General features: G+C 30.9%; 1 protein-coding gene across 1 annotated transcript; it reads right to left on the bottom strand.

The window, feature by feature from the left end:
• Window positions 1–368: 368 nt before the first annotated feature.
• On the bottom strand, window positions 369–2508 carry LOC107877320 (early nodulin-like protein 1). The gene is made up of 2 exons (XM_016723993.2): window positions 2242–2508; window positions 369–891 (listed from the first exon to the last, which is right to left on the bottom strand). The coding sequence occupies exons 1-2, from the start codon at window positions 2417–2419 to the stop codon at window positions 485–487; spliced, it is 585 nt and encodes a 194-aa protein (XP_016579479.1). The 5' UTR covers window positions 2420–2508; the 3' UTR covers window positions 369–484.
• Between the last annotated feature and the right edge of the window lie 12107 nt (window positions 2509–14615).

Genomic DNA, 14615 nt, shown 5'->3' on the forward strand with positions numbered 1-14615 from the left:
AGGGTGTTGTGAAAACAAATAAGTATTCAAAAAGATTTGAGTGCACGTAAATCTTACTTTGTAGGGGTAGAGGAGCTGTTTTCATACTGTTTAAATATCTTTTTCTGAGGAAAAATAAAAAACTATCACAAAGTCCCCAGGCTCAAATTGTGCACTATTATTTTAAGATTGTGCTCTTAGTGGAAAAAAAAAACTTGGGACTTAAGAGACCTTATATTTGGCTTGAATTGTCAATTGAGTAAAGATCTGCATTAAACTCGTTTTGAACTTAACTAATTCGACTCAAACTCTCTTACTTCTTTGGCAAGTATTTTTCCTTCTATCCATTCCTAAACGTCAAAGAATTTAGCGAAAAATGACCAAGCAAGAAAATGAAGTAAAATAGATTATAATTGCCATAACACAACTTCAGAAAAAACAATCTATGTAGCTAGACCTAGCCAAACACACAAAATAAAATCCAAATAACACAACAAACTAAGAATCAAATTACACAAAAAACAGCTACCATAATCAAACTAAACACCCAAACCAACACACTTGAACCACCAACACTCATTGCATCCGACTTTGCCGGAGCCGGAGCCGGTGAAACTGACCCTGGAGAGGGTGGAGGAGTCGGAGCAATGACCGGAGAAATCGCCGGTGTTGGAGTGACAGGTGATGAGGACTTGTGGTGATCTGGAGATAGTACAACTACTAGAAGCTTTTGGCCTAGTTCACAGTGGTTATCTTTGCCACTGATGAAATAAAATCTGCCATTTCTTGTAAATTTGAGTTTTGAATGTCCATCTTTCATGTGATGAATGGGACTTGTCTTGTTGCATTTGGTGTAATCATCATTGTCATGAACTACCATAACTGAATCTTGTCCTTTCTTGTACTTGAAAACTGCATGAAAAGGGCAAAAACAAACTTTTATATATGGTAGCGTAAAGAAATGTCGTGACTCGTGACAAGTTAATTAACTCGTACTTAACGTGTATGCCAAGTTACCACTATGAACAAATTAAACAGAAATTACCTAGTAAACAATTTGATTACTATATGATTCTCATGACAATGGCAGGGTGGTACCCCTGCTTTCTCGCGATTCCTACTCCAATAAAAAAACTAAAGGCCCATGCCAAGGATAAGTCGACAAACTATGACCGAGAGTTAATTTCTTTGAAGCAACAATCACGTAGGGCGATCCGGCCGAGTCAGAAAGGCTACGTTTATCAAATTACTAACATCAGGAGATTGACTGTTATTACCTTAATAAGCAACTTGGTTACATAATTATGTGTTCAATTACTAAATTACCACTATATCAACAGCTTGATTAGTAATTATTATGTAATAAGCAATTTGATTATGTGTTTACCAAATTATTATTTTACAAGAGATTGACCAGTAATTACCTATGTGTATACCAAATTATTACTATGAAGAGGTTGACCGCTAAATATTTAGTAAGCAATTTGATTATATTACATGCTTACCAAATTACCACTATATCAAGAATTGACTGGCACTTACCTAGTACTAGTAAGCAATTTGGTTACATACAATTATTTGTTTGCCAAAAAATCTCTCAAGAGATTTGACTGGTAATTATACGTTCTAAACAATTTGGTTATATAATTATGTGCTAACCAAATTACCACTAAGAATTGACTGGTAGTTACCTAATAGTAGGAAATTTGGTTATACAATTATCTGTTTACCAAATTACCACTCTCAAGAGATTGACCAGTATAACTATCTAATAAGCAATTTGGTTGTATAATTATGTGCTTACCAAATTAACAAGATTTCAACATAATTACCATAAACAATTTGGTTCACTATTCTCTATACCGTCGCTACACAAATTTTAAACCAAATGATTTAGAATTTATAATTTATGACGTTTCTAAGTTAATTCAAAATATGATAACATAAAACACACAATATGGTACTAGATTTTTTAAAATCAATTGGTTCTCCATTCCATAAACTATACATTCGTCATGGCATATATAAATCTATCTAAAAGAACACAATCAAGCACTAGTGTAAATCTAGAGAGTGTATAATTGAATCTGTTAATTTTATGTAATCATATGTATATATACAAAACTAAAAATTAAAAATGTAAATATATCGTTACTGATGATATTCCTTCTAGACTCGCTACAACTCTCAAAACAAAATAAACTAAAAATTAAAGTTGTAAATAAGTAGGGACAATCAAAACATAAAGTGGGAAGAATTTACCAATAGTGTCATTGACTTGAAAACGATTTCTTCTAGCCCACTGGTCGTACGATTCAGACGGCTTTAAAACCCAACCTTCTTTGCCACCAACATACAACTTATGGCCTTGAGACGAACATAGAAAACTCAAAAAGATGATGCATGAAATCCCAACAAATGAAAGAGAATCCATATGCATAGATCAAACTAAGAAGCAAGAACAAAGAGAAGAGAGAAAATTCAGAGACAAATTGAAATTATTAAAATTGCAAAATGTGTTGAGATGAAGAATTGAGAAAATAGTGGGGGTGTTTATAAAAGAGGGTAAAATTAATTAACCTGCCTTTATTGATATATGGTAAATGATATTACCGTTGGATTTACTGTATGTGGGAGGGAGTATATGGAAAGTCTTAGCTGGGAATTTGTGTATATTTTAATTACTCATAATTAATTACCATAATTATTTAATTAACCGCTTGTCATTTTTTCCCCATAAAAAATGCTTTCACAAACCTGGCCTTTTCATATTGGAGCTCGTTAAAAGTATTAGGGATCGTTTGGATCTCGAATTAAGTTATTTCGCGATTATAGTCTCACCCGAAAAGTAGGATAGTATAGCATCAAGTTTGATGGAATAATGTACGTTAAACAGAATTAATTTTGGAAGTAAAAATTCATACTACCTACTTAATATGATTGAATCTAAACATTTATTTTATATTTTGTTTGGTTGAAAATACTTTTAAGTCTGTCAAAAGTATAAATTTATTATGAAGATATTCATCTTATCCCGTAAACTAAACTACCCCTTTATATTATTAATTAGAAATACATAGCAGTGGTTATTTTTTTCTCTGAGACGGATTAATATAGAGAGAGGGAGAATATTGTTACAAGTTCGGTAAGTAACTTCGATTCAAACTTTGTATTGTCTTAAAATTAGTCGAATATGCATAAATAAATATTAATTTCTAACATAATAATTTAAAAAAATTAAAATTTAAAATCCATAAACTTCAGAATCATGATTCCGTCTTTTACCCTTATACATGTATTTGGTGTTCCAATGTTCGAATTCAAGAAATACAATAGGGTCTGTAAATATAAATTTGTGGAACAAACCTACTAGTGGATGTATCAAATTGTACCGTTGTATAATAATTAAATGATTAATTGTGATATGAACACGTACTATTAGGTATTAGCTACAATTAAATGACCAATTACACTTTTCATGATTTGCTTTTACTTCTCATATTTTGCTTTTAGAGTCGATTTAATTAATCTTCATATCTAAATTAAATTAATACTTTAAATTAAAATTCTAGATATTCAAAAGTTATATGAGAAAGATTATAAGTTTCAATTCTTCTCATATTACTATGATGGAGAAAATACATATTATCAAAATATTAGTCAAAATTTATGTAGTTGGATGTTCAAGCAAAGCAAAACATAACAATTACAAGTCAACAACGAAAATACTATATATGTAAAAGACATACGTATGTTGTATTCAATTGATTTGATTCATGCACAAAGGTGCAGTCAAATATTTCCCATCTTGAAAATTATTGTCAACACTATGAATTTAGTTTCATATTAAACTTGTGGAAATAAATTTATGAAATTTCTATTAAAATCTATATGTGAAAATAAACTTACTATATTTAGAAATGATTTAGAAATTTCTATTCAAATATTTCAGAATCAGATTCGATGTTGAAGAATCCCCCCCCACCCCCCCACCCCGACGGGAAAAAATGTTGACCATTATATTGCAGCACAAGTGCATTAAAATATTCTTTCTCTTGTTCATTTTTATTTATTTAGTATTTCAAAAATAATTTTCACTTTTACTTATTAGTTTTAATACATAAAAAAAGATCAATCATTTTCTTCATGTTTTATTCTTAACAACAATTACTTATTCCTCAAATCATTTCCTAAGAACTAAGACTCCACATCAATTAATATGAATATTGTGAAATACACATATTAATTATTATATCTTAAGGACGTGCAAAGTCCAGAATGAACGTAAAAATGAACAAGAGAAATTGACAATTTCCACATATATGACTTATTTGAAATTTTAGTTGGTGAGAATTTTTAATCTCGTGATTCAAGCTTTGATGCCCATCTACATACACGAAAGACATAATAAATAAATAGATATTTTCAGAGGCGAAGTCAGGATTTCAAGTAAGGGAGTTCAATATTCAAAGAAAATTAAGTCGAAGGGGGTTCAACACCTACTATAACCACATAAAAAATAATTTTAATCATGTATAAATAGTATATTTTTCCGTCAAAAAGAGGGTTAGCTCCGCTCTGGATATTTTAACTTGACCTTAGCCGCAAGTAGGCTGGGCATATTTTGGTTTAAATCGAAAAATCGAACCAAAATTTAATTTTGGTTCGGTTTTTTGTTTTTTCAGATTGATTTCGGTTTCAAACTTTAGAAATTCGATTAAACGGTTTGATTTTCAGATTTAAAAAAAAATCAGATAAACCGAAAAATCAAAATTATATAAATAATATATTATAATTTATATATATATATATATATATATATATATATATATATATTATATGTAAATATACTAAAAATATAATATAATCTGATATAACATGTAAATATGTAAATTATAATCATTTAGTAACCCTAAATCCTAATATGCTGCTTTGCTTTAGACCCTAAAATTAACATGAAGGCTGCAGCGACACTCAGTCATCCTCAGTTCATCAGTTCGTTTGAAATTTCAACATTGCCAATGGCAGTCGACAGTCGTTTACTCAGTTCGTCATTGTCGTCAGCAGTGGCTGTCGAGTGCGGCCATTGTCGTCACGCCAACAACGATAACTCAGAGAGATCGATATTTATGGTTATTTCATCCATGTTGAATTAATTATATTTGAGAATGAAAAACATATTTGAAAAAAAAAAGATTTTTTTCTAAAAAAATCACCAATTTTAAATGCTCACTACTTTAATCTTTAAAATCAAAATAACCGAACTGAATTTGTAAAAATTGAACCAAACCAAAATAATTTTGGTTTAGTTATGGTTGTCATTTTTGCCAATCCGAAAACCGAAAAATCAAACCGATATCCAACAATCAAACTGAACAAACCTAATGCCCACCCCTAGCTGCAAGTAAGCGGTACTTATTTTTCAATTAAAATTTCATCTATATGATGGAGGAATTAGACCTGACTCCAACCTGTATATTCACCAAAAATGTTAATTACACGGAGAACGACATAAACGTTAGCCTCCAAAATGCAGTGGAAGCTAAGTCATAACCAACCTATGATATAAAAGTGCACAAAAATATCCAGGTTGCTCATAGATTTGGTAAAAGATCTTTGGGATGGTTGTAGCATTAGTATGAGATGTCATGTACATAGTAACAAGATTCATCAAAAGTTTAAGGCCCGGCATTGATGATAAAATTGTGCTTTTTCCTTCTGAATTTAAAATTCGGCAAGCCATCTGATTCAAATTAACTTCATTGAGTCTCTCACTTTAGAAGGAATGACCACAACTTCATGAGAGATCGATAACGTTTTGAATTCCTCTCCAAGCTTAGCTAGATTGTTAGCTGAGTGATTACCCTTTCTCAAGACGTGAAAAAAAAATATGAAGTTGTCATTCTTGATCAAATTCATAATCTGTTCAATAAGATTTGAGTTGCCATGGAGGCGTCTTAACTCTTTTAGTCAAGTTTATTAAAATCAAAGAGTAGGACTCAACAACAATTTTGGTGAGGCCCTTGTTGATAATAAAAGAATGCCTTGAAGCTTTGCCTTTGCTTGATTGTTGCTACATTCACCATAAAAATCAACAAAAGCACATATCATAGCACCATTATATGGTTCTAATTATGCCACCACCTTCTGTCGATCCAGGATTTTCTTTGTTGCGTCCGTTAATATTGAGTTTAACCCATCCATAATCAGATTTACGCCAATAAACAACCTTCAAAATAATCATAGAAATCAAGTCGCCCACTCTCTTACACATAGTCTGCCAAATTCCAGGTAGATACAGTTCAAAAAATTGCAGATTGATAGTCAATTCAATAAACCTGATCACGTATTGTATAATAAATCATGAAAACATCTATTTTCCTAAATATGTCAACAAATGATAGTTGGTATGCATTGAAGGATAGCTTTATGAACATCATTCTTGTCACTGACCATCCACCACTTCATATCCCTTTGCCTAACTTGCCCTCGAGTCAAATTGATATCACAAGAGTTGCAAAATAAATTTCAAATATTATTAGCAATCTTACTCTCACTGAATAAGTGAAAGGTAGTTTCTTCTTTATAATTGTTGCAACAATTATAAATTGAAAAGAGGTAAATACCAACCTTCTTAACTGCTATAAAGGAAAATACCCTATCCCGCAGGACCCTCATAATAAAAAAAGAGATTATATAAGGTATCTTTTATGCCAGATATTTCTACTCGACACAGTTATCCCCTTTTTTGCTTTCTCAGAAAATGCCAAGCTGGTTTAAAATTAAAATTTTTGGATTGTTTAGGCATCCAAACATATTTTTCGATCTTAGTCACGTTAATATGAATGTTTATAATTGTAGTAACGTTAGGGGAAGGGACAGTTCGCATCAGCTTCCTAGGATTTCAAATACTATTTAAAAAGAAATCCTTCATCATAGTCTTTTTTGGGGTTCACCTATTGTGAACAGCTAATGCAAGAGGTCCTATATTAGTCCAAGAGTCCCACCAAAAGGATATCTCTTCATTACCAAGCTCCCAGATGATATGGGGATCCACACTATTCTTGATGTCCATCATTCTCCTCCAAATGTGAGATTGCCTTGGAGCTCATTTTCTAGCCACGAGGTGAAACTTCTTGTAGTATTTAGCTTCAAGGAGCTCTTTAAAAACTAAATGATATATTCTAAAATTCCACCATATCTTCGCAGAGAAGGCAACACAAGTATCATTAAGTGATCTAAATCCCTTTACCAACTTATTTCTTTGAAAAGCACAAGTCATCCCAAACTATCCAATGCCTCTAGTTTATATTGCCCTCCATACTCCAAATTTTTTTTTTACAATAATCTTCTTTATCTGGTGGAGAGTTGTATTAGGAGGTTGAACTGCAGTTAATAGATGAAGAGGTAGAGCATGTAAGATAGAGATAATTAAGGCAGCCTTCCCTTCATAGGATAAAAGTTATTCTTGTTGAGAGATAATCTTTTATTTCTTCCGTTGACAATTGAATGGAAGAACTTTGAATTGACTTCACCCCCAACAAAGCCATTTAATGCCAAATTTTTTTTTCCAGAAAGCTTCTTCCTTCTTGTATGCTAAAATAAGAAGAGCATTGGTACAATTTAGTTCTGATCTATTGAGATCACTATTTTCCATCAAAATTTTATTTTCTAGACCTGCAACTCTTTCTCTAGATCCTTAATATTATCAAATATATTTCCAATAGTATTCTTGGACCACGGGAAAAGGTTTCTGCATGTATTCTTCAGCTTGAGGTAAAATCTCCACATAGGGGATCCTTGAACCTTCAAATCCCAAGCTTGCTTTATCACTTCCTTAAAACTGTCTTCATCTACCCAAAAGTTCAAAAATCTAAAATATCTGATAGGTCCACAAGTTAGGAGAGGGGAGTGGTCAGAACCATTACTGACTAGGTGATTACAAAGGGTGAATCTAATAGGTTCATCCGTTCTTGGTTAACCAATACCTTGTCAAGTTTTTACCATAAGTCTTTTCTCTGGAGCCCATCCATTATACCATGTGAAAATAAATCTTGAATACCCTGGATCAATAAGATCACACTCCATAATAAATTAAAGAATATATCGATTTTTGGACATTCTATGAAGGTTGCCTCCATGCTTTTCACCTGGGTTAGTAATGCAATTAAAGTCACCAGCTATGTACCATGAAAGTATATTTTTGGCAAATGTCATTTAAATTAAGCTAAAGCTCTTCCCTAAGATTAGCATCACATTTAGCATAGATAAAAGTAACAAGAATATTAGTACCCATCTTTTTAATAATACAAATGACACGTTGATCAGATTCCTCAATCACTCTACAGTTAATAAATTTATTTTAAAATATCTAAAATTGAATATTACTATTGGAATGAGCATTAAATATCCCCGGATCCTTTTAAATTTATCCAAATAAACAACTTTGTGAAAAGGCTCATTAGTAATGATGAAAGAAAATTTTTCAGGTCTGATAAGTTTTTGTAGTCTCTCCAGAGCACCACTAGAATTGATGCTCCGTATATTCTAGAATAAAGATTTAAGCATCTAAATTAATTTGTTAAGTAGTGTTCCTGTAAAATAAACAGAGACAGCTGGTGGATCTTCCACCTCTTCCTCTTGAGTTTTGTTTTTCCTTTCTTGAGTTATTTTTACCTCTTCCTCTTCCTCTCAGATATAGGTGAGCTTGTGTAATCACTCTATCCATTTTAGAATTGATAATAACATTAATAAGGTCATTAGTACTGAAGGTTTCCATCAATATGTTGGCATGTTCATAACTGATATATTGATGTAAATATAAGCCTGTCAAGTGGGTCGGGTCGGGTAGGGCGTTAGGGTTTCGGGTCCCGGGCTGATTATTTTTTTAATTTAGGCCCGGTTAACTCGACCCGGACCTAGCCCGGTCCAGGCCCGCCGGAATCCTTTTTTTAAAAAAAAAAAATTTTTTTTTTTTTTATAAATTAGTATATAACTATATAAATATATATTGCAATGTATATATATTATAGTATATTTTATTTAAAGTATTACATATACATAGAATAGAGTGTATATATGTGAATAGATTTTCTATAGACGTGTATATTTAATGTATACATGTGTATATATTTTATAAATTAGTATATAACTATACAAATATATATTGTAATGTATATATATTGTAGTATATCTCATTTAAAATATACATATACATAGAATAGAGTGTATATATGTGAATAGATCTTCTATAGATGTGTATATTTAAAGTATACATGTGTATATATATATAATTATATATATATATTGTTGTATATTTTATTTAAACTTTAAAGTTTAAAGTAGTACATATATATTTGGATGGTGCGTATATATGTGTAATTGTGTATATGTGTATATATTTTTTAAATTCTAATGTAGTATATATTATATATATATAGTATATATATATTGTTTAACGTATTTATAATGTATATAGGTGGGTATATATAATGTATATTGATTTTTTTTTTTAATATTTTTGACCGAGTTTGATCGATTTTTTAATCGAGTTTGATCGGGTTGGGTTAAATTGGACTGGTTAGGGTAATTTTTGATTTTTTTTACTGTTAGGCCCAGCCCGACCCAACCCACTTAGACCCCAACCCGAACCCGACTCAGCCCTCAAGCCGGTTAAATAACATGGGCCGATTCCGAGTTGCCCGACCCGGCCCACTTGACAGCCATATCTAAATATGTTATATTATCAAAATGATCTTTACTGTCAAGACTATCAACGGTGACAAAGTCATCAGCTTCCTCCGTAGTCATCTCATTTTCATAGTCATCATCGTCAGTGCTACGATCATCATCATATGAAGATATTTCTTGGTGGATAAACTTATTAGTGTAAATCTCTTCATTGTCTTGTTCTTCTTCAAGGTTGGCACCACTGATCAATTTTAGGTAATTGTTGTGAACATCACCCAAATTAATATGGTAAGTTGCCGCTTTGTCATTCTTACTATTCACTTCTTCTTTCGTAATCTTGCTCATATTTGAAGGTTGACAGGTTTTATCTGTCTTTTTTCTCATATCGTTGTCAGACTGTTCACTAATTTGTGTCATGTCCGTCTAATTAGAATTGTCATATTTAGTGTTGATATTACTTTTAATAGTGACATTTTCTTGCTGCCACTTGGTTGCCCTTTCTCCTTGATGTTGTTTTGTTGATAATCCATACTACTATTTTGATTAAAATCCCCCGTCATATTTTTATTCTTAGACCTGATCCTTTTTTTCTTGGTGGTGACTTTGGTTCAATCAACCTCAATAGGATCCGCGATCTTTCCTTTTACTTTATCAGGTACCTCAAAAATGTCGGGTGCTTTTTGATTATCTGGAGGTTTATTTATGGAAATGCCTTTTGTTCTCCGATCATCCTGTGCCAAATTTAGTGATGCCTTTGGTCTGATTATCCTTTTTCAGTATGTTGTGTTTGATGAAGGTTGTTTTTGTTTCATTGCTCGCCAAACTGATTCAATCTAGCTTTGAAACCTTTTCTCTTAGAAACATTTGGAAGGCATCACAATTTTCCATATCTTTGAGTTGCTCTTTGCCCTGCTTATTTAGTTTATCTCTTTGTGTTTTGATCCTCTCATCTTTAACCTTTTTTCTATATTTGGATTCAAGGTGACCCTGCATTTTGCAATACAAACAATAGCTCCACACTTTTTCATATTAAATGTTGAGCCATTTTCCATCATCGATGCTATCCATTCTTTTAAAACCCATCCAAGTCTAATCTTATATTGGCTTCAGAAGACCAATCTCCGCTTTTACTTTAGCAACATTACCTCTAGATTTAGAGTATATAGCTTGGTCGGGAGCCACAACCGTACCAAAACTGCTGACTAGTCTAGAAATAATTTGCCGATCAAAAGGGTGCCAAAGGAGTTTGTGTATCAAAATTCATACAAAAACTATGACAGTTTTCTCCTGAGGTTTGAACTAATTATAGAAAGAACAATAATTGTTACTACACATTGTATACTATATGAAAGTCGAAAGACTGTAAAGAAATTACCCATCTTGATTTATCTAATAATCATCATGAATAATTATAACTTAAAGTTTGATAATGTTAAAATATCTTTGGCGAAATATATGTACCACCAGAAGCATGTATATCTTTGTTGAACCATTTCACTCTTTCTTTATTTTTAAAGTCAAATTTTTATAAAAATATGTATTTAAAACTTTTAAAATTTGGTACTTCTTAAATTTTACTTATTCTAACATTTTTTATTTCTAGATTTTTTAAATCTTCTTAAAATCAAATTTAGTTGATTTAGAATTCTTAAACTAATGAATAAAGTATTAGTTGTTATTAATTCTGATGAGTTCTAATAAGAAAAAGTTTTACCATAACTATATTAATTAATTTTTAACTTTTAAATATTAAAAAAACATAGTAAAAAGACGATTTTTTCTACAACAAAATTTTTTAATGAAGGGTAAAACGTTCAAACAACATTTCTAAGGGTCTTTACACTAATAAATTGTAGATTCTCATTACAAAATAGGGGGAATAACTAACATTGAACCTTAATACAAGATGACCGACATAGAAACTATACTTAATATTTTCAAAAGATTACTCTATTTCTATATATACTTACAAAATAAAAGTAATTATTCCTTAATATTCCTCCTATTAGAGTAAAGTAATGGAAGATTAGAATCTTTCTATGGCGTTGACAATATGTAGAACCTCTGGTTTGAATAGTCTGGATTAATACCGTACATATACAAAACCTTATTTATATTTGATTTAATTTCACGCTTCTTCACATTGATTTTTATCTTTCCGGTGCATTGGAGGCCTTTCTTTTAATAGTTTTAACAAAGTGGCCGAAAGTGTGGACTTCTTGCTCGAGGTCAATCATGACAACACTCTGCTTTAGCAATCAATCCTCAATTTCAATAAGTTTTGTCTCAATTTTTTCAACAGTCAACGTATAGACAGCTGCTACAACATATGGTGGAGGAAGAGCCTGAGGTTGTGACATATCCTCTTCTGCAATTGAGACATCACCTAGAAAGCCTTTGAGACAGAGTAGCTACTCATATTTTTTGAATTTCTTTTGATCGAAAGTCATTTTCGATGTACATTAGAGCTGATTTTATGTTGGGAGTGAAAATTTATATTCTCATAATCATCATGAATGGTTGCAACTGATACTGGAGTAATTACACTAAATCAATCTTGATATGAGTTCACATTATACTCAAGGAGGGTACTCTCTGACAATTATTTTCTTATCAAGCCCCTAATAAATAGGACGATTTATTCCATAAGCAAAGAGGTTATAGAGGGGGATCAAACCGTACCTCTTAAAAAAGGAGGGTTGCTCCTAGTATAGTTAAGCTTTCAAATATTAAACTCTATATTAAAATACTTAACATTATCTGATTGAAAAGTTTAGCTAGGATCGACTAAGAAAGTGTTCTTTTTAGCTTGAATCTGAAGTTTGGACGCGCTTTTTCATTATTCTTCATTGTGGTTATAATCTTTCTTGCTAAGTTTATAAATAGTGAAGTAATTAATTTTCTATCAAACTTTGTAAAGTTGGTTAAGAAATCAGCAGTAGAATTCTCTTTCTGAAATATATGGATAAAGTGAAAAAGTTTCCTTTACAGTCATATTATGGATGTCATTAGTTTCTTCCTTAATTCTCTAAGCCGTTGTTGTGGCTCTATTGATCATATTAATTAAAGTCCAAGCTTCACATTTAAGTTCACTCAAACAACTACTGTCATATTTTTTATGTGCACGAGTTATATAACATTGATAGGAGATAGGCATATATTGTAGGAAACTGACTTGATTTGAAATAATCTTATGTTACCTAAGAATAGATTGCTAGTTTGATTAGCAGTGCATGAAAAGCTACTTATCGAAAAAAGGTTGCTAGGGCTATAATAAAAGACGATGATGATTTCTATGTGGCCAGGAGAAAATTATGGATGTCACACACCTTTTTGTTGAATGTAATTTAAATATGAAGAAGGGAGAGGCTATAGAAAAGGATCTCTAACTAGATTAAATGTTGATGATATACTCTTGGACGTGTGACGAGTTCAAATTGTATAAGATTTTATTGTTCATACTCTGTCAAATTCTAGTATAGTTTAAGATATCGTCCCACAGATATTGAAAAATCTATGCTACAAATTTGTATTATCTTGATTACTTTTTGAGAATCAAATTGATGAAAGGAGAGTAATTTCTAAAGTTTTTTTTTTTTAAAAATATGTAAAGAAATAGTGTTTAAAAGTTTATCTTGGAGAGGAAGTTGGGGATTATTGAATTCACTTGGTATGTTTATTGTAATAAAATCATTATTTTTGTAATTTCTATAAAATTGTAGAATAACTTTCTAGCCTTGATTTACGTGTTCATAAGGAATAAACTCCTTGCGAGTAATCTTTAAATCAATAAACTTACTTGAGACAATCTCTCCGCGAGGATACAGACTGAAAGAAATAAGATAAAGACCCCTCAAAACAACAATCTTATTTGAGTCAATCCCTCCGTGAGGATACGAATTGAAACAAATAAGATAGAGATTATTTAAATCTAAGAAATAGTTCGAAGTAATCCTTCCGTGAGGATAAGGATCAAAAGAAGCAATTTCAAAGATTGAAATAACAAGTGACTAAAAATTATTATTACTTCTATTTTATGAAATACTTCTAGTATATTTAGTTTTCTTCCTTGTGGGAAGCACAACTTAATATAACTATAACTATAATATAAAATATCAAGTAACACAAATTTCTAGTACAAGAATTTCAACACGAAGTATTTAGCTTTTAAATAAAATCAAGTCTTGAAAGAACTAAAATAAGATTTATATTATAATATTATACTAAGTTTCTTCAACGCTCCCAACACAAAGAAACTACTCCATTATGGAGAAAATAATAAAGAAAAGAAAAAAAATATTATTCTACAAAAGAAAAAGAAAGAAAGAAAAAGTAAACAAGACTAATTTTTATATATTGCTTATGTTGTTGGATCATTAATAATCAAAGAAATGTCTCTATTTACATAAAATTATAATGTTGAACCAACGAATGCATTCTTTGAAGTGGTGATTGTAACCTTCAACTTGTAACTTCTTCTTCAAACCTTCACTTGTTTCATTCCTTCACTTAACGAGTGTAAGTAAACTTTGAAGTGGTGGTTGTAACCGTCAACTTGTAACTTCTTCTTCAAACCTTCACTTGTTTCCTTCACTTGACGGGTGTAAGCTTTGAAGTGAAGATCATCATCACCAATTAACTTTGCTACTTCTTCCAAAATGTTCCATGGTTGTAATTATGAAATTATGGTTACAGCCGTGGTACTTTCTTATTTCTTTAATAATTTATTTTTTCTCTTGTATTCTTCTTCCTGTAGAATTTGTTAGAAAATAGACAATAATATGGTATATCTATTTATATTTATTTAAAATAATTAATATTTAATATATAAAAATATATAAATTTGTCAGAAAATATACAATAATATGGTATATTTATTTATATTTATTTAAAATAATTAATATTTAATATATAAAAATATATAAATAAATATATCCATCGACGTG

Source organism: Capsicum annuum, chromosome 7, assembly GCF_002878395.1.
Source record: "Capsicum annuum cultivar UCD-10X-F1 chromosome 7, UCD10Xv1.1, whole genome shotgun sequence".
In the NCBI taxonomy this organism is placed as follows: Eukaryota; Viridiplantae; Streptophyta; class Magnoliopsida; order Solanales; family Solanaceae; genus Capsicum; species Capsicum annuum.